Source organism: Harpia harpyja, chromosome 20 (assembly GCF_026419915.1).
Source record: "Harpia harpyja isolate bHarHar1 chromosome 20, bHarHar1 primary haplotype, whole genome shotgun sequence".
Taxonomy (NCBI): domain Eukaryota; kingdom Metazoa; phylum Chordata; class Aves; order Accipitriformes; family Accipitridae; genus Harpia; species Harpia harpyja.
Window position 1 is genome coordinate 20,321,366 of NC_068959.1, and position 27,586 is coordinate 20,348,951.

Sequence of the window (27,586 nt, forward strand, 5' to 3'; positions counted from 1 at the left end):
CTGGGTAAGATGCTGAAATAAGGCAAAAAGGGGTTTGGTGGTGCAAAGTCAGTGCTGGGTGAGGAGTGATGCTGGGGAAATCAAAGCAGAGCCAAGCTGGGGATAGAGCATATGCCAAGATGGGGGGAGCTGGCCAGGACAGATGGACGTAGGGTATGGGGAGAGGCCTGACAGGACACAGCTCGCATCTGCCAGAGCCTCCTTTCTTCCCTTGTGCCCACCTGCCTGTGTTTGACATGGCAATGCTCCCAGTGATTCATTAGCTCATTTTGGTGTGTCCAGATGAAAATGAAGCAGTGACATAATCAAAAGCTGTATGTTGGAAAAGGTGACGTGGGCACATTGCCCTCAAAATCAGCAGCAAAAGGCAGAGCAAGGAGCAGGGATTATGTGCTGGATTTAGACAAAATGAAAATAAATCAAAGTCAGAAATCTAACAGCACAGGGAACAAGTCTGCTCTTGCATTAACCCAAAGGAGTCCATCATCGCTGGTCATTGCAGACATCTTCCTGAAGCACGCACGAGGCTTTGCAGACGGGTTAGGGACTGTCTGCGGGAATCGTGCCTTCTGTAAAATGCGTTTTGCAGGTGACCGCAAGCAGGGGTGATGGTCCCTGCAGGTTGGGAACTGAGGGCACTTCCACACCCCTCTCCCAGCTGGGAAGCATGCTGCCCCACGAGCCCCCACCCTGCCCAGGCATTGTACCAGCCCGGTCCTCCCTTTTCCTGTAGGTGGGGTTTCCATAGGAAACACGGCTGGTCCACCTCCCGGCCCAGCCGGCCGGACGCCGCTCCCCGGCCGAAGCTGCGGCGGCGGCGGTCGCCTCTGCTCCGGGCTGAGCGTTTCAGCCCGGGGAGCAGCTGGCTCTCCCGGCTGTCCCCTGGCGATGGCGAGGCGGGGGACAACCGCTGGACTCACTCGCCATTTCTCCTCCTTTCCAACTGGTGGCCGGCGCCTATGGGACTTGGAGATGGGAGAGGATGCTGAGGACTTGCGATCACCGTAAGGACCATTTGGGCATGCGGCGGCAGGCGTGCCAGGGCAGCGGGGCGGTCGGCTTTGCCAGCAGCATGCTGCTGCTGAGCCGTTCCGCTCTCCATCTCCCAGCCTTGTGGTGGTACCTCTTCCTCTCCACCGATGCCCAGGAGGTGGCCACGTTCACGGTGCAGTACCAGGTGTTTGAAGAAGTGCCGCTGGGAACAGTGATAGGGACGCTGGCTGAGCACTTTGAGGGGGGCGAGAGTGGCGAAACAGCAGAAACCTTCCAGCTGATGGAAACCCCCAGGAGGTTCCTGCTGCACGTGGGGAGCGGGGATGGGGTGCTCAGCACAGCTGGGCGGGTGGACAGGGAGCAGCTGTGCCGGCACAGTGATCCCTGCTGGGTCTCGTTCGAAGTGCTGACCGCCCGAAACCTGGCTCTGATTCACGTGGAGGTTCAAGTGTTGGACGTCAATGACAATGCGCCACGGTTTCCCACGCCCGAGCTGGAGCTGGAGATGTCGGAGAGCGCATCCCTGCGGACGCGGATCCCACTGGACCGAGCCCTGGATGCCGATGCCGGCCCCAACGCCCGCTGCTCCTACGCCCTCTCCCCCAGTGAGCACTTTGCTCTGGAGGTCGTCTCTAGCTCCGATGGGACGAGGCACGCAGAGCTTGTTGTGGTTAAAGAAGTGGACCGGGAGCTGCACTCCTCCTTTGACCTCGTGCTGACGGCCGCTGATCATGGGGAGCCCCCCAAATCAGGTACTGTTTTAATTAAAGTCATTGTCCTCGACTCCAATGATAACAGCCCCATCTTTGCAGAGAGCTCTTTGATGGTCGAGGTTCGGGAGGATGCTCTGCCCGGGACCCTCCTTGTGACGGTCACAGCTACCGACCCCGACCAGGGTCCCAACGGGGAGATCGAGTACAGCCTGAGCAAGCACGCGTCCCCAGAGGTGCTGAGCGCTTTTGGCATCGATGCCCGCACGGGCAGCATCATCCTGAAGCACCCGCTGGACTACGAGGAAACCCACGCCTATGAGCTGGATGTGCAAGCCCGGGACCTGGGCGCTAACCCCATCCCAGCACACTGCAAGATCCTGGTCAGAGTCCTGGATGTCAACGACAACGCTCCCGACGTCCACGTCACCTGGGCTGCGCGGGCACCCGTGCTCTCTGAAGCCCTCCCCAAAGACAGCTTTGTGGCTCTGGTGACGGCCAGCGACCCCGATTCGGGAAGCAACGGGCAAGTGCATTGCTCCCTCACTCAAGGGTATGAGCACTTCAGGCTGAAGAGGACCAACAGCCACAGCTACGTGCTGATGACCAACGCCATGCTGGACAGGGAGCTGCATGCCGAGTACAACCTGACGTTGGTGGTGCAGGACCAGGGTGAGCTCTCCTTGGCCGTGCTGAAGCACCTCACTATCTGCATCAGCGACGTCAACGACAATGCGCCCTCCTTCGAGAAGGCCACCTACGAGGTCGCTGTTGCCGAGAACAGCGAAGCACCTGCCTTCTTGCTCGCCGTCCGTGCCACTGACCCCGACCTGGGTTTCAATGGGAAAATCACCTACAGTATCCTGGATTCCTCTGCTTTGGGTCTGGTCTCAGTCAACCCCACCAGTGGGGATGTTTTTGCCCTCCAAGCTTTTGATTATGAGCAGGTGAGGAGCCTGGAGTTCCTGGTGACCGCGGAGGACGGTGGTCACCCCAAGCTGGCGTCCAACGTTTCCGTCAGGCTGGCTGTGCTCGACCAGAATGACAACGCACCCATCATCACCATGCCGGCACTGGTGGGAGGTGCCGCCACACTCTCTGTCCTGGTCAATGCAGAGACAGGGTGCTTCTGGGTGGCCCCCGGGAACGGGAGCACCCAAGGGACTGCAGCAGTGACCAACGCAACGCTTGTGTCATGTGCCGGCGCTCCCTTCCTCTTCACCATTGCGGCCAGGGATGTGGACTCTGGCATCAACGGGGCTCTCCGGTATGATCTGGTGGGTGGGGATGATGCTGGGCTCTTCATCCTGGACCCTTTCTTGGGGCAGGTCTTCCTCAACGCCAGCAATGCCAGCAGCCTCGCTGGCAGCGAGCGGGAGCTGGTGGTCCGGGTGAGCGATGAGGGGGACATCCCCCTGCACACCCTGGCCCGGGTCCGCTTAGTTTTCCGGCATCATGGGGCATTCTCCAAAATCTCAGCCCAAGATCCCAGGTGGCTGAGCCCGTCAGTGGTGGTCATTATCTGCCTGGCTGCTCTCCTGGGTGGGTGCCTTCTCTTTTTGGCTTTAACCCTGTCTTTGCGTAAGAAGGAGAAGAAGGACAGCATGGCCTACAACTGCAGGGAGGCAGAGGATGCCCGCAGGCAGCAGCAGCTCAAGAAGCCGCACAGGCAGATCCAAAAGACGGACATCCACCTTGTCCCACTGCTCCGGGGCCGGCCGCGGGAGGCTGAGGCCCCTCGTCCCTTCCAGGAGGATCTGCCCTGCACAGCCGCCCCTGTGCTGGGGGGGTCCCCACAGGCTCCCCTCCACCTCACCCCCACTCTCTACAGGACCCTGAGAAATCAGTCGACCCCAGAAGACTCAGATGAGCAGCAGGGGACCTTCAACCTGCCCATCCTGCAGCGCCGCCCCTGCCAGCCCCACAGACCAAAAAATTCGGCAAAAGAGGCTGCGAGTCCCTCGGATGCACCGTGGGACTGCAAGAGCTTGGTGAAGCCACCGCAGGGGCCTGTGGGAGAGCCCCCACTGCCACCCAACCAGCCTGCATGTGCTGGGGGACCTGGGCAGCCCCAGCCCCACCAGCACATCCTCAGGAGCCTGGTCCGGCTGTCGCTGGTGGCACTGGCGGAGCAGAGCCCCACCGGGGAGTTTGCGATGGAGTCAGCCCCAGTGCAGGTAGGAGCTGCCCCACGTGTTGCTGGAGGTGTGGAGCCTCCCTCCCCCCCCCCCCCCCCCCCCTCCCCCAATCCTTCCTTGCCCAGGTCTTGCACACCCTGGTGTGGTGGGAACGTGCAACCTCTGATGCTATTCGGTTGGTCTCTTCTCCCAGCTCTGGGCAAGAGGTGCCCCAGCAGTAGAGGCTGGGTGGGTTGAACAGCCACCCCACCACGGGCAGGGTCTCCCCACACCCACCAGGACACCCTGGGAGCTGGGGTGGAGGATGGCCGTCACAGGGAGAAGGCGACAACCCCGCACTTGCTTCCCCAGAGGAGCGCGTGGGCAGGGAACGGCAGGCAGAGGTGGCGCAGGGGCCAGGTGTGCTGCCCGGCCGCTTGTTTTTCCCCCTGCGTGGGGATGCTGAACCATCTGCAGGAGGAGGAAACGCTATAAAAAGGCCGGGGAGGATGGTTCGGAGGGGACGTCCTGGCAGGAAGCAGCTTGAGTGGCGATTGCTGAGGCTCAACAGGCTTTTCCTGCCTTACAGCAAATCTCCCAGCTGCTCTCCCTGCTGCACCAGGGCCAGTTCCAGCCCAAAACAAACCACAGGGGGAACAAGTACACGGCCAAGAACGGCAGCAGGTAAGGCTGGCGCTCAGCCCTCCCCTTCCTCACACCCCGTTCCCCTGCGTCTCTGCTGCTTCTGCTTCAGCCCCACCGGCCCCAGGAGCCTCCAAGGGCAGGAGACACCAGGGCAGCAGACACACAAGGCAAAACCTCATTCCTGGTTTTGCTGACCGGAGATGGGGAGGTAGGTCCTCCCTTCAGGAGATGGCTGTGCTCCTCTGGTCCTGGCTCCCCATTGGTATCCAGTGCCCTCCTAGGGCTGCTCTTTGCCTCCTTCCTGGGGCACCTTTAGCAGCTCCTTCCCTACTCATCTGAGCTCCTCCATGGCCACGAACCATCTGCTTGTCCTTGCCAGGGGAACAGCGATGTGTTCAATTGCAGTGGAAAGGTGCGCTCATGAGCACAGAGGGTCCCAGCTTCGGAGGCGGCAGCGCAAGGATGAGTTTTCTCATGGCTCTGGGTCCTTTCTTAGAGATGCTGTTGACATGAGTTCAGAGCATCTGTCCCCAGGCCAGGAGGCTAGGGAGGGAGACACTGCTAGCAGGAATGGGAAGGACTGAGATATCCCAGCTGTGCACTGCAGATGTTCCCAGAGATGAATTTTATGGTGTTCCCATTAAGCTATGCTGTTGACATCTCTGAGTGAATGCTCCTGAGGATGCCAGGGCTTCATCACTGCCTCAGCATGTCCCCCCTGTCCCCAGCTGCCCAGGCCATGGGCAGACACAGCTTTCTCCACCTTTCTCATCATCATCTTGATCTGCTGAGGATGGAGAGGGAGGGAGAGCTGTTCTGGGGCTGCTGGGGCAGGGCTGGGCTGTGATGCTCCTCACCCGGTCCTGCAGGTGGGCAGGTCCTCCGAATACACAGGGAAGAGCCACCAACTCCCTGTTTGCTCAGGATCTCCCTGCAGAAGGATAAAACCCCCCTCAGGCAAGAAATGTGGAGCAGCCCCATGTGTAGCCCAGCACCCAGCCAAGGCCCAGTTTTCAGAAGGTCCGTGGTGCTCCTGATCCCAGTGCTTTTGTCCATGTGTTTGTTTTTGGTTTTTTTTTGTTTGTTTGTTTAAAAAAAACCCCAAACCAACCCCAAAACTCATTAATTGGTGGGGACTGAAATGATTATGCTTTTGGTACTGTGAACGATGCACTGAGAGGATGCCCACAGCCCACCTCTGGGTCATTTTATGGGGGATAAAGACAGCCACCTTCAAAGTAATTGGCAGGGCAGGGTTGTGCTGAGGGTTGAAGTGTGACTTGAGTGTTTTGGCCCCCTCGCAGGGCTGCGGGGCTGGATGCTGACTGCCTGAGCACGAAGGACAGCGGGCATGGTGAGAGCGAGGCAGAGGACCGTGATTCGGAGAGCGGGTTTGAGCTCTCCGTGCAGCAGCTGGTGGGAGAGGAGCTGGAGACCCTCCTGGAGCCGCAGGCAGGTGAGGTGGCCTTGCTATTGCGAGCATGCTGGGGCTGGTGGGGGGCTCCAGCAGTGGGATCTCCTCAAATAACACACTAACTCCACTCAGAAGAGAAAACTGGCTGGCCTGCAGCAAGCCAGGGGACATCTCATCTCCTAGAGTGGCTCTGACAGTTGCAGATGCTTGGGACAGCATGTATGGACCATCCTATGTTTTTGGTACCAGGCGGTTTACAGCAAAGGGACTTGCTGAGCTTCACGTTGGATTTTTTCACGTGTTTAATCACACTTGGTAGATATTTCCTCCTATGGATGTATCTGCTGTTGTTTAGCTGATTTGTGAGGTTGACCTCTGTTGTTGTGTAGGGGTGAAGTCCTATACACCGTGGGAGCTGCTTCTAATGCTGACCTGAGCCCCTTCGTTTCATGGTGTCCTAGTCCATGCAGAATCAGAAAGGTGAAGAGCTGTCCTTGCCAAGCCCCTCAAGATGTTATATACCCTTTGAGCCCCATAAGGCTCCTATTTCCTACCAGGCTGAACTAGTTCAGTCTCATCTCCTGTGACCAACCTGTTACTAATTTTAGCATGTATTTATTGAGATGTGGTGACCAGAATTGTGTGCAGTGTTAAGGATACATCTATACTGGTGGTATAAGGAGGTCTTCTGGCTTGTTCTTCATTCCTGCCCAAGCTCCATGCTGAGCTCTGTTACCAAACTGTTCATGGTGACTCCCAAATCCCTCCTCTGCGTGGTGGGAGTGTCATCAATACATGATGTGTCGTTCCCCATGACAATTATCCAACAGTTGGTGACACAGAAATCCACCAGCTCCTTTTTGCTCACAGCACCCAATATTATTAGGTCCTTCAGCAACCCTCTGCTTTTATGTTGTTGGGTGTTTTAGTGGAGTCAATACCAACACCATCCACTTCTCCATGTCATTTATCACAATGTTGAACGGATACTCTGGGACTCCACTAATGACCTCCCTTTGTGGGAAGATTATTTATTCCTACCCTCACTTCCCAACTTTTAACACATATTAGTCCCTAACAGAACCTGGCTGTTAATTCAGGGACAGCTCAAGTCCCCTCTGAGCCTGGCTGGTGCTCTTCTTGCAAGCTCAGGTGTCCTCTGTCAACAAGGACTCTTCATCCACCTCTTCCAAAGATGCCAACAAATTTGCAAAATGCAATTCCCCACCTTGCAAATGGCACATTGGTTCTTGTCTGAATAAGCAGGTACTCGGCTATCTGCTGAGTCTTGCATATAATGATTTCTATGAATCTGCCTGCACTAGATTCACCTTCATGTGCTTAAAAACTCATGTCACAATTTCTACCTTCCCTTCTTCTGATACCATATTCATTTGAAGCAGTAGTTAATGAACAGCAGCTAATAAACCAAGCAATTTCATATCTGAGTTCCTCCAGCACTCTGGGGTGAATACCATCTGGGCCTGACATTTTCTACATGTTCCTTTTATTGATTTGTTCTAAAAATCTCTTCTACTGGCATTTCAATTTGAAAGAGTTGGGCTGACTCATGTCCTGTAGCAGAAATTTCATTGTGGAGCCTCTGCACTCCTCCACAGCAAGAGGAACTCATTGAGGTTTGCTGCTGTGGCCATTTTAATTCCAGATTTGGGTATTTTCTGTGCTCTTGCTTAGAGGGAGAACCACACTGCTTCCCTCCACTTGCCTTCCTGCCCTTTTCTTCTAGTAAGGAGCAAACAAAGGAAAGGCTGAGTGAAACGAGAGCTACAAGCTTCCTCAGATTTAAAGGTTCTGCAGCCAAGAGCAGGGAGCAAACAGGCTGCCCAGCTCCATCCTGTGGCTGTAGTGCCATGCACTAACCCCAGTAAAGGGACTGGTGGACCTGCTCAGGTCTGCCCAGATCCAGTCCTGCCCAGACAGGTAGCATCCTAGAAAATTTGTGCTACGGCGAGGCATATCCCTCAAGTGCCATCTCCCATGCTTCTTGGATGCGATAGAAAAAAACGCCTTTTGCCAAATTACAGGAATTTCCCAGTGAACACCAGTAGTGCATGCTGAGGCTATGCCAGCGTGGCTTCCTGCCTGTGCAGCAGTGCTGGACATGACAAAAGAGGCTGCCCTATTTCAGTGGTGAAAAACAACCTTAACCATGGGCCCAGAGCTTCCCAAAAAGGCAACGGAACGCAGACGACGGAGCTGCTGGACTCCTTCCTCCTCTCCCAAACACAGAGAAGTGGACTTGCATCCTGAGAGAGGGAGGAAGGAAGCCTTGCTTGTGCTCAGGAGTATCATAACAGCTGGCTGAGGCTGTCTGGGCCTTTGTGCTGTTCGTGGCGGGGGGAAACTACAAGAGTAATCTGTCCCAGCCAGCTATCTGGTTGTTTATGCTGTAAGCACTGAGCTGTGGGCTGAACTCTCAGCACTCAGCACTGTCTATTAACACCTATCCCCCACCAGCAAAACAGAGTGCTTGCAGCAGCAGATGAGAGATATAACTTTATTGATTATAAAAACAACCCCTGCTCCCGAAACACTATTAAAATAAGGCAGTAAAGAGTTATCGGTCGAATTAAACATACCTAATTATAAGGTTTCATGGTCACAGGACCATCAGCCCACTGAGTCTTGGCGTTCCCTGTAGCGAGCAAACTACTGTTGTGCCGTGCTCCACCACTGAAGCATCAAAATATTCAGGGAATGCAGTGGTTTCTTGCAGACTGAGGAGGAGAGAACTGTGGATGCTTTAGAGCAAAAACCCGCGATTTCAGCATGCTTGGGAGATCTCTTAAGTAACAGTCACTGCGAGTGAAAGAAAATATTGAGACTGCAGAAAGAAATCCTGAAGTTAAGCAACACAAAAGAATTTTGAGGCTTCCGCTGAAACAAAATCTAAGTGATGTATCTGCCCTTCTCTCCTTACCAGGTTTGAATCCCAGCCCTCACCCCCATCCCACCCCAGGACACAGTTGTTTTTCAGAGAAAAAGGACTAATTACATAGTTGGCTGAGGAAGGAGACTTGTCTGAGTGACTGACCCGCCACTGACTGAGGGCCATGTGTCCCAGGCTGTGGCAGGGTATTGATTATCTTCTGGAAGCAGCATAAGTGCATTAGAATGGGGACCCTCCTTTCAGAGGTCACTTTGTAAGTCAGAGCCACGTAATTATTATAATGACATCAGCTCTTGCCCTTTGCTTGGGACTGTTGTGTTTTGTTACCAGACACCAGTTATTTGTTTTGCTGCTCCCTGACTCAAAAGTGTTTCACAAACCCGGTGGTCACTTTGAACCTCCAGTGGTTCTAGGTTACGCTTTGGAAATGAAGCAATGAGGGGCTGGAAGGCAGCGTCTGTGCACCACATCACGGAGTCTTGTTTACCAACTGCAAAGCTCTACCTTAAAAAACAAGAACTGCTGTTTCCTGCCATCTGATGAGGAAGCTATTCCAGGCTCACCCTGCGATGGGGTCCTTCCTTTAATTTCCAGTATATGTTTATTCATGGACAGTTATAATCACTTCTTCTTTTGCCAACACTATTTTAAGCATAAAGATTTCCTTTGTCAGTGCTTATCTCATCAAAATAATGACAGGTTGCAGTCAGATCCCTGGTGAGCATTTGCCTCCTTAGGCTAAGCAACCCCTGTCTCTTGAGGTCTCCATCGTGTAAGCCTGGTCTCACTCCTGTTTTCATCTCAATAGTTTTCTCTGCACTTCTGTCACTTCAGATACTCTTTCCTACAGCTGGATAATCAGATTTGTATGTAACACTCCTAATCAGGTCTCGCCAGACCTAGTAATAATACCACAGATATGTCTTCATGCCAACTGGGAATACCTTGACCAACACATTGTATGATTTCATTTACCCATTTCAGGGCAGAATCACATTACTGGAACACTAATGAGCCTGCAGCCAACACCCACACCAGGCTCCCACTGCTCCTCATCTGTTTCCAGTTGATGAACAACTACTTTATAGCTCAATTTTTTGTTACTACCCTTCAACCATCCAGCTGTGCATTTTATAATCCAGCATTTCATTCTACTTCTGTTATTATTGTTTTCACAATAACCCATTTCTTTTCGGTCTCAATATGCCCGCTTAGCAGCAAATTCCCACCCTAGAGTGACCCTTAAGGGAAGTCCTCTAGAGACCTTTCTGTCTGATACTTGCCCCTTGAAAGCTTTCCATTGTTATCTCCCCTTCAGCCAGTCCTAAACCCTCACTTTTCTCTGGCTTTGCAAACAATTTAGTGAAGTGCCACTTGAGGCTGCAACAAATGAGAAAGCAAAGTGATCCTAATGGTTATCATATTAAAAAAAAAAAAAAAAGCCAGTATTTTTAAACCAGTTCTAGTTTGTTTGTTTTTTTTTTTAAGCTGCTAGTTTGAATGATGCTGCTGGTACCTTATCTCTAGACCTGTTTACAATCAGTCCTCTCACAGCTGATTTCAGGAAGTCTCCTAATTTCTCAGTATTTTTTTTTTTTCTTTCTTTTCCCTCTTCTCTCCTGTGGTCTCCTCTACTCCACATCTCACCAACAGTTCTTGTTTTCACTCCCTCCAGAGCTGGCCCTCAAGAGGCTGACGGCTGCTGACCCAGCATGGGTGGCTCGGCTCTCCTTGCCGCTCACTAGTAGTTACAAGGACAACGTCTTCTCCCCTGACTCTCCGCATTCACCTCAGGATGAGGACGCTGCAAGGCAGGAGCAACCAAGGACCTTTGAGACCTTCGGCAAAGGTGCTGGGGCTGACTCGAATGCCGCTGGGACAAGACTGGCCAGCACTTTCCTTTCAGAAATGAGCACCCTCTTTGAAATGATTTTGTCCCAGAAAGTCCAAGTCCACAATGAAACAGGCTCAGGGCTTCTGCGGCAGCTGTCGGCACATGGGAAGAGCCTTGGACTGGAAGACGGTGCTCCTGTTCTGTAGGCAGCTTGGCGGCTGTGATAAGGAGACAAGAGTCAGACAGAGCTGCTTTCTGCATGTGGGGGGCACATGTGTGCTTTAACAGGGTCATTGTATCATCCATGTCTAGACTGATCACTACGGCCATATTTCTTCCTTTGCCTAACCCCATCAAATTTCTCCACGACTGATTTCACCTTGTTTAGTTCCCTTCTACCTGCCTGTTCTTGCCTTCCTAGCTTTCCTCCTCTTCCACCCTCAGCTTTCACCTTACCATCACACTCAAGTCACACAACAGCAGGAGGGCCCCTTCCTCCCAGGGCAGGCCGATTGATGGGGTGGTTAGATTAACCACAAGCACAACACAGTCAGCTACATTGCTGCGATCATAGACTGTGCACCACGGACAAAATACCACAGTCGTGGACTTTGCAACGTGCTGCAGAGTTGGGCTCCAGGATCTCGGTTCTTATTTAAATAAAATTGGTTTTTTCTAACACTACCATCTCTGGAACAAGGTGCAGTATAGCTGACATAGCGATGTATCTGCAGAAAACCTGAAATGGCAACTCAGAAAGGGGAGATCTGCCTGTTGTCTCCCACTGATTCTTTCAGCTTTTGTGGTTCTACCAGTCTGAACTTGGCATTTTATAAACCACCCCAAAATCAACACTGGCATCTCTCCTATGGCTGCACTAGGTGCCTGCAATTTCTTTCTCCATGCTTTCTTTTAAGGCCGTTGTATTTTGGAGCGTTGTCCTTGCCTAGAAGCAGACAACAGATGGCTGGAGTCTGCCAACGGTAACCTGGGAAAAGGGAAGCGTTAAAATACCGTTTTGAAATATTCAGCTTCAACCATATTATGGGTTTTCACTTTGATCTGTATGTACGCGAGCTATAAGACAGTTTTAGCATAATAGCATGTGTAGGAAAACCAAGATACAGATATTAGTAACAAAGGAAGAAGCACACAGGTGTTGTTAACCATGGGGATTTGCACTCGCAGAGAATGGAAAGATAACAGTGGCATAAGCATCTGGAGGGCAGCTGTAGGCTTACGCAGCCGTGCATGGATGGCAGGTAAGCGCTTCTGGATCATGCACACACAGGAGTCTCTTCTGTACCATAGTTTGTGCCTTCCAACTATGACACAAAACACCAGAACAAATTTAGGGCATGCTGGCCAAGTGGCTGTACAGGTGAGAAGAGAGTCAAGCTATGGGAATGAGGGTAAGCCATCATCTCTGCTGCTAGCAATGCACAACATCATCACTTGCTGAATGACTACGAAAGTGAGGCTGAGACCGCCAGCCTCCCCACTGTCACAGTGCACGGCCAGCAGTGCTTTATACACACTGCTTGCTTTCCTTCACCACCTTTACACTACAAATACTGCACTGACTTCTCCACAGATACCGTAGTTTACAACACAGGTTTCTCCAAAGCTAATTTGCTCATGGCAGGGCTGTTGCATCAGGTGTCTTTGGGTGATACTTTTGGCTTTCATTTTACTGTTAAGTTGAAAAAGAACAGACAGCACGACCCAGCAGGCATGATCCTGGAGCATCTCAAGAGTGTCCTACCTGTGTTCCTTTTCCATGCACGTAGAGGTGACAGTGCCCTGCTTTTAGTGTGTACACACACAGGCCACAGCAGCAGACAATCATACAGATAATTTAAAGCAGAGTAAATGAGAAAGCTATCCCTTTCTGTTGCTCTTGGGACCAAATGACAAAAGCAACACAGTTAAGATTTCCCCAGGTAGACTTTTTTAATATCCAAAATATCCACTGTTGTATTTAGAGTCTCCAAAGTGCTTTACAAATGACCCCATCTCTGGCAATAAACTACACTGATGGGTTTGCCCCAGCCTGCTTATACTGCCACGCTGCTAATAGAAGTATCTTGCCGTTTTGTTTCACAAACAAAACAGGCTCTTGCACCAAAACAATGACAATGAGCCAAATTCTAACTGAGATGCAGCTGTGCAAACCACGAGGGAGGCATATCTGTGACTGTGAGGAGATGCAGCCCTACAGGATTCCTCTGCATCTTGGGAACATGCACAGAGGACAAACACACGGCACAACCTCACATCTTCCTCTGGAAAGTTACTTTCATGTGCCTGTCAAAGGACAATCTTTACACAAAAACACATTACAATAAGCAGATGAAAAGGGAGACAAATGCCTGCCTCGGTTCAATTTCCTGATTCTGCAAACTGCTTTCAACCCCCCCCCCAACCCTTATCCTCGTCCTGTCCTGACCAATGCGTAAGCATGCTGTGGATTATTACAGAATAGGAAATCCACCCGAGGAATTTCCTGCTAATTGTATCCTGTTTGATAAAGGAAATGGTCTAAGAAAGTTTGGTCTGAGCAGAAAGAGAGACCAGACCAGAAGAACAATCAATCAGATGTGTTGAGCTCTGGCTGTGCCCCTCCCTTGCTGAATGGAGACCACAGCAAGTTCAGGATGGGGCCATTGCCTTTGTTTTTCAGAGCCTGATCTACACAAAGCACCAGAGCACCGTGGCTACAGGAAGCTGGACGGTTTGTACAGATGCCCTTGAACCAGTTTAAACTGGTGTGGACAAAAGTCTTTTTCCGGATTCAGCTGCCCCAGTGGAAGAAATTATCATACCAGCTGCTTGCCGCTGTCTGCCTGACAGTGGTTACTGCCCACTGGGAGCGTCCCTTATCCTCTCCGGTGAAAATGAACTGGCGTGCTTAGCAAATGTGTACAATATAAATTTTGAAGCAAACCTTGCTCATCGTGACTTAAAGGGGGTGCACCCATGGGAGCAGCTTGCTGCCAGAGCTGAAGGAATAATAACGGGACCGAAGGACACTGACAACGGTGCAGGATGGCTGAGGACAGCTGTTACTTTCACCAGTTCAGGTGGATCCATAAGCCATATCCCACAAAAACCTGTGCCCTATTAATCAGAATTCACTCTCTTGCTTGCACAGGTTTGAAAGTGGATTAAACTGCCACAATGGCAATGTAGAGACAAGCCCAGATTGTGCTGGTAGCAGAACCACTGTGGGAACAGCTAGCCTTGAAGTGAGATCAAATTGCCTCAGAGGGTGCAGGCCAGGCCCATCACAGAGTTAGCAGCAAACATCGCCATATGGTGGCTTGTAAACTTCACTGGGGGACCATGGGCAAGATGTGCAGGGCTACTGGAATTATAGCCCCAAATCCTATCACTGTGGCATGGTGGAAGTCTATACGTAGCTCTATACGGAAATGTAGGAGCATAAGAAAGGTCCTCGTATTGGAAGGTAGAGGGCCAGATGACATGGTGGCATAGGAGATACGACAAGGTTTATTCTCAAAACCCCAGTATTTAAAAATGGCTCCTGTTCCAGTAACAGAAAGCTTTCTCTTTCCACCCACTGCTACCCTGCTTCCAGCTCCACACGGACTAAGAAGGGCTGCCTTCCCGTCTGCCTGCTTGTTTCACTTACCGACTGCTCTAGTAACAGCAGTGGTGGGGCTCCAAGCACTGCGGTTCTAGTGTCGCTGCGCTGTTTCCAAGGGCACGGCTCCATCCTGCACTGCTGAGCACCATCATGTGGAGTCCGTCTGCGCTCCAAGAGTGGGGCAGGGTGAGAGCAGATTGTCTTGCCTGGGTGGCATGGAGGCCTGCAGGCACATGCTCAATAGCCCAGAAACAGGGGCTAGAGGAAGAGGCTCTTATTCCGGAAGAGAACGGATGCCTTGTTCGCACATCTGAAAGTACATTAAAACAAGATATTAATGATGCATCATACTATGGGAATGGCTTGTCCACTTCAGCTTGACTGGAACTAGCTGGTAAGGAGAGGAAAGAACTGAGAAAGAAAAGTGTTCCCTTTAGTAAAAAGGACAACTTCTTGCCATGGCTCTGTGCTACCTTTCCTCTGGCAATACGAGCCCCGCTTTTATGGGGTCACTACCCCATGCAGTCCCACACATCCTATTCCCCCGCTGCCCACGGTACCTTCCACCTCCTCTTCTAACACCCGCAGTCTCTCCCGAGCGTTCCTGTTCCCCGCAGCAGCTGACTGTCGGTAGTGTCTCATCGCTTCTGCCAGGTTCTGCTGCACTCCAAGGCCCTTCTCATAGCAAACGCCCACGTGATACCTGCTTTGGGCGTCCTAGCCACAGGAGAAAGCACAGCAATCAGCCCCGCATGATGGAGAAGTGACGACAGCACATGAAAGGAGAACAGAGAGTCTTCAACACCTTCTTTAAAGTTTACTGCTCTATCTTGGGTCCCTCAGACCATATCTTCAGGAATTTAGTCCCTTCTCTGAGCACACAGTGAAGCAGAATTTCTTACCAGCTATCTCTGACTCTGCTCCTTTGTATCCTTTTCCAATTAAATTCACTGATTTCCCTTCAACATCCAGGTCTGCGTCACAGGAACAAAGGAACTGCTGTCTCCGCAGAGCATCCCGATTGTCTCAGGGGTCAGAGCTAAGAGGACTTGGGCAGCCTTGACTGCACCCATATCCTGATCACACCCAAACTCTGAGCACGCCCTGTGGACTGCCCTACTACAGTTCATGCAGAAGTCTTGTGAAAACATAACAAATGCCACAGAGGTACTTGCTGCCAAGGGTTGGAAGATTCCCCTTGGCAGCCACCAGGCCTTCAACACAACAGCACACCACTATCTTGCTCAGCCCCACCGAATTATATTCCAGCAGAAATCTCAAGCAGCGGAAAAGAAGTCAAGCAAATAAGCACTAGAGAAAAAGCACTTAGTTACTCAGACATACGTAACTGCTGAGAATTAACTAGAAAGCAGAGGATGTCACTGCAGATGGGTCAGTGAAGCCAAATCCAAACCTGTGACATGTTTACATGTTGGCTGTGCACTTTATCTTTGAGATCCAATAGGAGGAAAAGGGTCTCTCAGGTAGCAAGAAAGCAAGACGACAGTCCTGAAGATATTGAAAAGACCACATGGGCTAGTGGTCATGCAGACCTTTTCCAAAAAAAAGCCAGCAACATAACTTGAAGAGTATGACTGCCAGAAACATGATCTAAACAAGGCTTCGCAAAAAAAGAAAAGAAGAAAAAAAAAAAAGAAAAAAGGAAGTAAGTAGCAAGTTTTAATAAAGCCATGAGAGAAGAACATATTGCAAGTGTTGCTGTCTGGGATGTAGCTGGTAGAGGAAAGCGAAGAACTCAATGAGTGGGTGCTTCGCAAAATGTTGCAGGTCTCAGTTTATGACAGCAATAAACTTCTTTAGAGATGAGATAAACATGTTGAAGGATTGGCACTTCAGATGTGACAAGAGACAGGGTTAAGTAAGTATGAACTATTCCACTAGCCGTCTCTTATATGACGAACACTGCAAAGACAAGACCACAAGGAGGAGAGATCCCCAAATTAGCATGGCATAAGTGACTGCGATATACTTTGAAATCTGAAGGTCAGACTCAGCTCTCCAACAACACTCTAATATGTTTTTTATATTCTATGGTTGCACGCATAAAATAAGGGAGGATAAAAAGTGGTAACCAAAGTAAAACGCAGTTCTCTGGAGCATCGTTGTATTTGAAAGAACACTTGTCAGAGTTCCCCCCTTGGCTCTAGCACAGAGCAACAACGTGAGAGAGAAACACTGAACCCATGATTTTTTGTGCCCGTTTTCCCTTTCTTGGAGTAGTAGCTAAATGGTGCCATCCTTGCTTCACCCGTATCCAGTATTCTTTCAACCAGCTAAACATAAATTCATAGTCCAGGGTAATGGGAAAAGAGCCCTTCTCCCAGCAGAATGCATGGGTTTACATCCCAGGGAGCCTATGCACAAGCCTGCCACCAAAGACGAGACTGTGGTACGTTGGCAGCCAGCATCCATTGGGAAGCAGAGATGGGGAAAGATGATTGGGTTCTAAGAACTGTTATGGCTGTGTCCAAAACATGCAAAACACTGATCTACCAGGGAGTACCCCTGGGACCTGTAGTTACCTGCTAGATTTTCTGTTGTTAAGGGCTTACTAGGCATTCAGTAAATGACAATCATCTATTTAATGAGATAATTTGTTGTTATATTGTGCAGCATATGCATCCGACATCAGGCTGGAAGAAAGGAGTTGATGATGCAGCTTATGAGAGATCTTTAGCAGATTTGGAATGAAATACCATATCAACTAACATGAACATGATATCTGAGCTGCTGGGGCTAGTCAGGTCTAGTCTCACCAGTGATCTGACAGTGTCTGCATTCTTAAAAGTGGGTGAAGACTGAAGTGGTAAAATTTGCAAGTGATGTAGTGTCATTCAGAGTGATCAAATTTACTGTAAAGAATACATTAGAGAAGGTCTTGCAGGACTAAGAGCGGGCAACACAATCACAGAGGAAACTTTGTGTTGAAAAATGCAAAGTAGTGCTTATAGAAAGAAATTTGTGAGTCACTGTGATAGTTCCCTAAACCACCAAGTCACTGCTCAGTGGCAGGCAAAAGGGCAAACAATATTAGGAATTATTGGAATGAAATACAGAACAAAGCAGAGGACCTCATTATGTCAGATCCCTGACATACCTCCATCTTGAGTCCAGTTTTAGTCCGAGCATCTTAAAATGGTCAAAGGAGAATTAGAAAAATAGAGAGAAGACTGACAAGCAAAATCGAACACCTTAACTACATGGAGAGACAAACCAAACTAGCGCTCTGCCGCCTGCAAAAGAAATGACTCAGAGAGGACATACTAAAGGGCGACAGAATCAGAAATATTAGCCAAAAGAAGAGGGAATAGCTATTCATTATCTTCCATTACACAAAAGCTGCAGGAACTGAAGTTAAAATGAACAAGTTCTTCAGAAAAAACTAGCTATTACAATGCAATGCAAGCTGAAAACGAGGGAACAATGTCAGAGTGCTGTAAAATAACAGAACTGTGGGATGCAGAAACCTGGCTGCAAGACATGGGATGACATACTTCTACTTCTCTAAGTGCTGGTAAAGGTTCAGGAGCACTACTGTGTCGAGATTGTGACACTGCCCTTCAAAAAAAGTAAGCCTGGGTCACTTGGAGAAAGTTCAACAGTGAGCAAGAAAATTGTTGGGGATCTGGACAACATGATGTGTGAGGACAAACTCAAACAACGGGGGAAGGCTGAATGGGGATTCAAGTATTTAAGTACATTAAAGGTCCCTGCAAAGAAACAGCAATAGTCTTTTCATCCTCTCTATAGAAGGCAAGAAATAATGGGCCAATTTCGAAGAACAGATTCAAGATAGATAGACACAAAAAAGCTCTCAAAATGATACAGTAGTGAAAGAGTTTGACTGAAGAGGGTATAGATGCTCCATAACAGGAAACCTGTAAAATTATGCTAGATGAATATAAGCACTGGTGCTGTAAGAACTACTCCAACCCAATAAGGCTGTTTCTACATTCATGTTTTGTAGGGTCTGTGCCCCAGCACCCGATTCGTCTCCAAGATGCACCAAGGCTCCACTCTGTCCTTTCAGACTGTGCGGTAAAGTCCCGACACTCGCTCCCATTTCCAGGAAGCCCTGAAATCTGCCACCTGTAACCTGCAATGATCCCAAACTGAGAACAATCATAGCTTGCAAAGGGCTTACTTACGCCGTTCCTTGCTGCCAGCAGCAGGTACTTCAGACCTCTCTTTTCCTTAGGTTGCAGCTCCCTCATGTAGAGCACTCCAAGATAAGCCTGTGCCTGCAACAAAACCATACCATACCAATCAGCCAGGATTTCCCCCCTTAATTACTCCAGTTCTTCTACTGATTTTGCAAGTTGCTCTAATGCTGGGGTTACTGCGGCAAGACGAGTGTGCTAAGTACCCTGCTTGCTGCAGTGCCTGTTGAGAGAAGTGGGGGGCTGTCCTAGGAAAAATCAGTCTGAAATGGTAAACATGAAAAATCACATTTGATCTATAGAACTCCACTATAGGTGCAGTTAACATCACCATACTAACACCTTAAGACTCAGAATATCATTTCAAACTGCACTGTGGAAGTCAGAGCCAGAGAACGGCTCCTACTTGTGAGTTGTCCATAAGATACAGCAGATGCAGTTCCTGGAACAGCATGCTCCCTGAGATACAGTCACTGCCAGAGCGACTGGCATTCACAACACAAGATGGCACATGCTTAAATGCATCTCCTAAAGAGTGGGAAAGAGGGCAAGGTACACAGATCCATGTGGATGAATCATCTTGAAAAATCACAGATACAATATGAGGATCTGTTCTTACTTCAAGCATCTCATGGAACTTCCTCCACCAAAGCCACCTGTACTCTTGGAATTGAGAGGAGATGAAACACAGAGCTACATTTTCAACTGTAGGTCAGTCTTCCTAAGCCAATGGTCTAACCTAGGTGTCTAATCTAAGAGCCACATTAAAAAGCCCGACAGCAAACCAGACAACCAACACTGCTGAACAGTGGGTACCTAGCTGCCTCCCATGTGCAGGCAGGGCTGTCTCCCATATAATATCAAGAGTATAAATATGCAGGAAGAATTTTGCTTCCATCCCCAAGGTGCTGCTTTCTGGGATGTTTTGTGGTTCAAATCCTTTAAACAGGGTTCTCTGCTGGCTCTCTCCTATGAATTCCCATGCTGTAGACACTAACCTCTGTAACCCCGGCCATTGCTGCTTGCTCCAGGAAAGTCACTGCCTTCTGATGCCTGTCCCATTCCTTTTCAGGTCTATGGTGTAAGAGGTATCTAGCGTAGCGGTACTGTGCCATGGGGTGACAGCTGCTGGCTGCGTGGTAGTAATAAAAAGCTGCCTGGAAAAAGAGAAACACACTTGTGTGATTCAGGTAATGCATGCCCTCAAACATGACATGACTCCCCTCTGGCCAGAACAAGCTTAACCTCTCTGTCTAGATCTATCATATGCTGCACATGCTTACCCCAGCAGCTCTCCCATACCTCCTCGCTGAAGAACAGGAGATTGTTTAAGTGAGACAGTGGACTGCGACTATAAAAGAACCCTCTAACCACCCTGCCTTCTCTAGTCAAAACTCCCGGTGTTGAAGGGGGTGGCACTGGGCCAACAATCCCAAAGCTTACTCTGTGCCAACAGGGATCTGCACAATTACTTGAAACAAGCCGCCTCTGCAAATCTTCCCAGCTACAGAAGATGCTGACTACAGCCAGCGTGCACTAGGTGGCAGGCTGTAGTTAAGGTACCCAAACCGGACGGCTCAAGATGTAAAGAAGCTCTCGGATGTGCAGTGGTGTTTTAAATACAGTAACATGACAGGTTTCTCCTTGGTACTCTCCTGGGTGCTGGTGACACAGCCCGTGTACCTATGAGAAGACCTCAGAAGCTATCAGAAAGGGGATTTCAGGAGCACATCTGAAGGGACCTATGACACTGAAGCCAGCACTGCAAATCTGCAGTTTATATTATTTCCAGCATTTTCTAATGAGACTTCAGAGACTGTCACACCTATGCAAAAGGAGAAAAGCGCCTGTGCACGCAACAAAGACCACTCTCCTGGTCTGTGCTGCATATATACAACCCTACAAGCTGTGGATACCTTTTCCAAGTCTTTTTCCGTGCCTCTGCCATGCTCGTAACACAGACCCACATTGAACTGGGCTTTGCTGTAGCCTCGATCTGCTGCCAGTTTGAAGCAGGTATAGGCTATCCTGTAATGGCCCGCTCTCATACTTTCAATCCCTGAGAAGAACACAACATAAAAACAGGGGAAAAGAAAAGGGACAGAATGCAGCCTCAAATGCAGCAACCTCCCCCACAGCTACTGGGCCTTCTTTGGCCCATGCCAAGTGCTCTGGTCCACTTTCAGCTGGCTCACCAACCCTCACTCCACAGGACCAAAGTTTCCATTGGAAAAATGGCAACACTGCATTTTAGGAATTTTTCTAGTCTCATTGCAAAGAAGGATCATGGGCTAACACAACGTATGGTTTGCACAGAAGTGGCTTGCTTTTTTAGTGCTGCAACTAGTGGTGTATATAGGGCAAGGACTTTCTTCTTAGATCATTGCATCTTCCTTCAGCTCTTCTTAGAGTTGCAATTCTGCAATTGCTTTTTCAGCTTGCCAGGAAGACTGAGATCTCAGACAATGAAAAAGTATACAAGGATATGACAGCTTCTGTTGCAAAAAAGACAGAGATGGCTTAATTTCCAGCTATAGATGTCAGGACAACAGTGCAGGCTTCAACCAAGCCTGGATTTAAATATGCTGATATAAATCAGGTGGCAGGATGGGACAAAGGGCAATAAATCTCTCAAAGCACAGTTGAAATTGCTGAAAGGAGGCTTCAGCTTGGGTATATGTCATCTCTGCCTTCACAGAAGACCTGCAACAATTTGGAGGTCCTCCAAAAAGAGAAATGTGTGGTTTAAGGACAAAACAAATCCAAGTCCACATTACCGAGGATATTCAATGCGATGGAAATGTCAATCCGGAAAATCTGCTGCAACTGGAAAGCAGCTTCCTCTAAATGCTCTCGCTGAGCTGGGTCACCCTGAAGAGTTAAAGAAGAAAGCTATTAAGACAGCAAAAACATGCAAACCCTACAGGAGATTCTTTCCTGAAAACCGAGCAGTGAGAAACAGTCATACTGTACTATAGTTATCAAGAGGGTGATGTAATCTGGTGTCATGTGTCCACAAAAAAGTCTCCCTATCCTACACAGCCATTTAGTTAGGGAAGCTGTATGGACATTGCTCGCCTGGCCAGGGAGCTTGGCGTAGCCTCTCAGACATCATCAGACTTTTCAGAATTTAGCAAATACCTGAATATCACTCATAACTCCCCCTTGCAAAAGTAACGTTAGCCCTTGTTTACCCTCCCACATTTGTTGCCAGCACAAACAGTCTCTGCCGAACATGCACTGACATATTTGTATACTTTACACAATTCAAGCTGAGCCCACACTGACAGCTTACCGAACGCTGCACACTCCTAATAACATCCTGTGCAGCAGAGACAATGTCTTTTCTTTCTCAGTAATGAACAGTATTTTTTACTTTACGACAGCTCTGGGAGGTGGTAGGAGGATTAGCCTGGCCTGCAGCTTTAGCTTCCCAGCTTGCGTACAAATTTAGTGCCATCGAGTGGCAGCAGTGCACACTGCACACGATGCCTCCGCACTCGGGGAAGTCACGCAGCAAAAATGCCCCTTGCCGCCCAAAAGTTTTACCGCTCAGCCAGCACTCAGAGCTGCTCACAAGAGGACAAGTCATGGACCAACTCCCCTCCTCTCCCGAGAGCCTCCCGAGACCTGCCCCACGACCTACGAAGGAGCTACAGGCTCTTCCTACAGCCCTGCAGAAGTGGCACCTCCCAGGACTGGGGGCTTGACGCTCAACCCCTCAGCAGAACAAGCAAATGCCTTTCTGGTGGGGGAGCAGAGGGCACTGCCATGTCAAAGTGAGGAACCCACTCTGTCAAATACTGAATTTACCTCCACTCTGTTCACAGTGTCCTTGAGCAATTGCTCAGCTGACTGATTTTTAAAATAGGGAATTGTCTGCACCTAAGACTGTGAATTGCAAGGAAGTAGCAGGCTTAATCACAAGAACCGTAATATAATTTACAGCCTTGTGACTCTCAAGCTGATGCATCCTCTTCAAGCCCAGTGTCTTCCTCTATAACAGAAAAGACCCAGTCCTGATTTGCAGCTTTAGGAGCAGTGACATCACCTTCTCCAGTCATGGGTTGTCTGGTAAAAACCAAAATAGCAACAGCATGTAATCACCTAGTGAAAGATTGCATCAAAATGCAAATACACAAGAACAGACTGGTGCTATTAGATACAGGTTTTTTTTGTTTCGTTTGTTTTGGGGCTTTTTTTTTCCATTTTCTTTCAGTGCTCCTCTGCTAGCACCCCTGTTCCACAGATACCTTAAAGGATGGGGATGCCAGTTTGTAGTTCCTGAACTTTGCTCTGGCTAAAGCAGAGGGCAACATACCACATCTCTCTTTCTCCTGGCCTCCAGCTGTGCAGGGCAGAAAACAGTCTTGTGTGTGAGTGGATTGCTCAGGCAAGGGAAAGGACCTCAGGTACATATGGAGGGTGCGAAAAATGAAAGTGTACCTTTGCGCTGTGGAGAACTGGCCCCAAGTTGGAGCTCTCAGGGATCTGGAACTCCCCTATATTAAAAAAAAAGAACAAAAAAAGCAGAGTTAAGCAATGCTGTATCTTCACCTCTTCCTCCTCTTCCCATCTTCTCTACCCCACAGCTCTTTCCTAGAGGACCGATCGCTCACCCAGTCAGGGATATTAAGAACAAAAGGAACACCGACCAATCTGACCTTTGTATCAAAAGCAACCAAGTGCCACATGAACACAGTCCTGGAATCTGCAGTTGGCAAATGCACCTCCTCCAGAAAGGTCGCCAGTCTTGATTTGAAGGTAGAGTATCTCCCACTTCTCCTGAGAGTTTGTTCCAGCAACTTGTAATCGCTGCTTTAAACCTCTGTGCTTCATTTTAAATTAAAATACAACTGGTTTCTGCTCCCAGGCACCGGCTCTTCTAGGCTTTTTTCTTTTTACTAAAAAGCCCATTCTCCTTTTGAAAGTCCTGATACAACTAATCAACCCCTCTTGATTCTTGTCTGTGATTCTAAACAGACTGCGCTGTTCATGTCTTTCAGCTGAAGTACTTTTCTGCCCGAGTTGATTAACTTTATGACTTTTTGCCACTATTCCTGAATTTTCAACATTGTTATTGAAGTGCAGACCCTCTCACCAGTGTCACAGGAAGGGTAAAATTGCCTCCTTATTTGAATTTGTAACCACCTAGTTTGCATGTATCAGAACTGTGCTCCTATTCCCATTGCCCAGGGCATCACACTGAGATTTCGTGCTAGGTGCTTACTAGCTCCTAGCTCCTTTTCCACGTAATTTGTGTCCAGGGTACAGTTCTGCTTCTGCAAGGGGATCATGAGACATGTTATTCTGGCTGCATCGGATGCAGGCTTAGGTTATCACCCCAACATGCCCCGCTTGCTCATCACTGCCCTCTTAGATATGCTAGCACTACCATGTGTTCAGCCACTATCCGACCAGTTTCAATCAGAATTATCTAACGAAAACATCTACAGCAAAAGCTAAGCCACCTTGCTCCTGACAGAATTGTGCTGGAAGCGATTACACAGGCATTTACGCCAGCTACTCTAAGAGGACAGTGACCTCCAGCAAAGAGGACGAACAGGCGAGGGCTGACCGGGGCCAATTATTTTTAACCTGAATCACCGTAAGCAGCTGGATCCCACCGGGCACCTAACACCAGGTGCTGAAACCTGGATCACTTCAAGCCAGTGCTGCTAACACAAGAAGTAGCTGTGCCCTCCCCATATCTCCCTGTCCCCCTCCCAAGCTGTGTGGCTGTACAGCAGGAAGCTATTAAGAGTAAAAAACCCAGTCCTTTCAGGGGCCCGATTCCTTGATTACTGGCACTGTATGGCTACACAAGCACTTGTGTCGGTGCAGCGGCAGAAATGAGTGTGCAACAGGCAGGATTGCTTCTTGCAGTGCCTGCACTGTCTTACAATGCACATGAAGCTGCGGCCTATGTTCCAGCTGCAGCCTCGTTATTCCCAGATAAACAATTCCCCTCTGGCTGTATTAAAATGTATTTTATCTCAACAAGCCCCACGCACCCAACAAGGAAGATCGCCATAGCAAACATGATTTCTATTCATCATTCCACCAAAAGTAATATAATCTGTGAATTTATTAGTTATGTTTTACATTTATTTTCAGATCAGGCATAAAATTATGTGATCTTTCTCACTGTAAGACTCTCTCTCTCGTTCAGGTATCTCCCTCATGATGTAATTTGTTTTTTTGTCATACATAAACCAGCAAATCCCATGAAGAAAAACATTGTCTGCATTAAAAATTCTCCCAACTACTTGTTTAAACATCAGTACATTCATGCTTTCAAGAAACTTTACATTTCACATAGACATCTACTCCTAAATCAGAGATTTGTCGTTTACTGAGAAAACATGCTGTTTACAGCAACAAACCAACCATTACTCCATGAAAAATAAAAAGAAACCAATTCTGAATTCTATCAGCCTGCAGAACTGTCTCATGTCCCTCTACCACTGGAAACCCCTCCTCACACAAATCCCAGTAATCTCACCAGATAAGAGTTACCACTCCTGGGGAGTCATTTGGAAGAGAACACAGGGACCAACTGATCCTAACACCCAGTCCCATCTCCTGAAAAACTAGACTATTGAATTCTCTTGGAACTTACCTTTGAGGCCAGGCAAGCCTCAAATCAAATCTCTCCATGGAGATCATGATTTTTTAAGACTCGCCTGTTTCAGAGCAGCTGTCTCAATACCAGGCACAAAATCTAAACATATCGCTTAGGTTCAGCAGTAAATGGAGAAATAAAAGCACCCCCCGGCAGCAAAGAATCCCATCCCACTTAGCAGAATGAGACGACCAGCTTAGATTAACCTTCAACCTGACATTACTTAACACAAGTTCAGCCCAACTGTTTGTTTCTTATTTCCCAAAGAATGGTCAAACTTCAGCAGAACTTCATAGGAACTAGGCTTTGAACAAATTCATTGCTATATTGCACACACAGAACCACGTTAAATTATTCTTAAGGTTGTATGTTCAAGCACACAAAAAAGCTGGGAATACCACAGTTGGAATTTTCTGTGCACTTTATTTCTACTTCTTCAAACATGTGCTGTGATGTAACTTGACTATGCATCCTTTTTTCCATGCAATCTTGAAGCTTTTAGTGTACTGGATGCCCAATGCTCACATATTCAGCAGCTAATAACTATTTGGTATGTCCCCACTGTTCATCCTGTACTAATCAAACGTTGCTCAAAGCTATCTCCAAATGAGGAATTAATAATCTTCTCATAGACAGTCTAGATTGCTCATCCCCAAACATCCAAACACTTCACAAGAATGAATTCACAACAAGAGCTGGACAAAATCCAGGATTTCTGCCTCATGGAAAATTTTAGTGTTTCCAATTGGTTTCATTGTGCTTTGAAATGAAAACACACTTTTGAAATGTCTGTAATCTCAGAATTGAAATAACGAATTTTACAGTTCTGCCAGGGGTAAAATACAACTCCCCAGGGCAGCATTCAGCTGCTATAACACTGAGACTGGCTGTAATCACCTGCTCGTTCACTATGTGCCTTTAACTTTTGGCAAAAAAGCTTCGAGTGAGGCATGAATTGCATGAAAAAAATAGGATGCGATCATGCAGCTAAGGACTTGCTCATAGTAATATCCAGAATGTTATTTAAAGCAACTTTTAAATTAATTTCCTAAAGTTTTCTTTTTAAACACACTAAAAGTAATAGATTCCATCATATTGTGTTATGTTAAAACTAGAATGGCTCATCTGCAAAGCTGGGATGTTTGGATCGATCACGAAGATCTTTGCCACTTGAGGTAACAAAGTAGCTGACAACAATAGCAGATTGTCATTGTACATGTAGACCAGCAAGTCTGGAAATTAACTGAAACACTGACAGAAAGGGTGAGGACATAGAATTCTCTCTAGAAGGTCCTTTGCCATTGCTGGCAACAGCAAACTGGAGAAGCGAAGGTACATTCTGCTCCACTCCAAGTTCTGGAGGTCTGTTCTCTAATGGCAAGACTCTGCTACCAGATTCCCCTGCATCATCTGCCAGGCGTCTGTCCTTCTCTTCCTTCTGCTCTCCCCAGCTTCTTGCTGCATTCTGATTTAGCCAGCCTCATTCTCTTTCAGTAGCTACATACCAGAAAAAAAAAAAATCCTAAACCTGAGGCAGCTTTTCCTGTAGAAAGCAAAACATACTCTGAGAGAAAGGTATTACCAAGGCATGACCAAGCTTCACTTTAAAACTTTCCATGGAAAGATTCACAGGACTTCTCACATTACAAAACTAGGCATTTTTTCAGACTCTTCAGTAAAAATTACTGAATCTCTTCTCCCTGACTTTTCTCAATAAATTCCCACAAAATGGATGCACAGCATAATGGAAGAATGTAACCTGAGGACTTACGTATTGAGCAAAATCAAATTATTTCTGACATACATTATCTCTTGACAACTGACAGTTGTAGATGCTTGGGCAGAAAGGGTAAGGAACAGGGATTATAAAGTCACACTTTTCCTGGCAGAACTTTCCAGCAATCAGCTGTTCCGTGATCTTCTGAGCAGGAGGTTTTGGCTGGACCAATTAAGTCTAATTTGAATGTGTAATTTTACCTAATCACTTCTTGGAACCCATTTATACTTCTGGCCTGTAGCAATGAGTTCCACAATTTACCTGTGCACTAGCCAAACATGTACTGTCTTTTGCCTTTTTTCAAACTTGCTACCTCACCATTTCTGTGCTGCCTATTAATATGTGTATTATGAAAAATATTGTCCCTATTCACCTTCCCTCAACACTTTTAGTTTCACAGAGCACTAGCACACCCTCTGCCACTTCTTTTTTAAGCTGAAGCATCAGTCTCTATTTGTATGTAATTGTCTCCTTGTCATCCTTTTCTATGCCATTTTTGTTATTGTTTTTAAGACAGAGTGTCTTTTCCCTAAGTGTTCAAGATGTGGCTGCATCATAGACTTACACAAAATTACGATACTGTCTCATCCTCAGTTCCTTCCTTTACAATAATTAACATTTAATTGGCCTCACTGCTGCTGAGCACTGACTTAACCTTATCAAAAACATACCCATGGTGACTTTAAGTGTTCCCTCTGCAATATAATTATTAATTTGACACTCCTCATTCTGTATGTGTATTTACAGTTACATTCCCCCGTGTCTACCA

The 27,586-nt window shown here is 48.1% G+C and overlaps 2 protein-coding genes across 2 annotated transcripts in view; one reads left to right on the top strand and one right to left on the bottom strand.

The window, feature by feature from the left end:
• PCDH12 (protocadherin 12) lies at nt 1–11,308 on the top strand. The gene is made up of 4 exons (XM_052816386.1): nt 1–3,880; nt 4,410–4,504; nt 5,770–5,921; nt 10,466–11,308. The coding sequence occupies exons 1-4, from the start codon at nt 983–985 to the stop codon at nt 10,828–10,830; spliced, it is 3,510 nt and encodes a 1,169-aa protein (XP_052672346.1). The 5' UTR covers nt 1–982; the 3' UTR covers nt 10,831–11,308.
• The window catches only part of DELE1 (DAP3 binding cell death enhancer 1), a 22,568-nt gene continuing 3,365 nt past the window's right edge, over nt 8,384–27,586 (bottom strand). Inside the window, exons 5-12 of the mRNA XM_052816387.1 lie at nt 22,862–22,917; nt 21,193–21,286; nt 20,332–20,474; nt 19,414–19,572; nt 18,404–18,496; nt 14,795–14,951; nt 14,280–14,544; nt 8,384–10,842 (exon numbers count right to left, since the gene is read on the bottom strand). Of these exons, the coding sequence (XP_052672347.1) occupies nt 14,288–14,544; nt 14,795–14,951; nt 18,404–18,496; nt 19,414–19,572; nt 20,332–20,474; nt 21,193–21,286; nt 22,862–22,917 (959 nt within the window). The 3' untranslated portion in view covers nt 8,384–10,842; nt 14,280–14,287. The remainder of the gene's footprint in view (nt 10,843–14,279; nt 14,545–14,794; nt 14,952–18,403; nt 18,497–19,413; nt 19,573–20,331; nt 20,475–21,192; nt 21,287–22,861; nt 22,918–27,586) is intronic.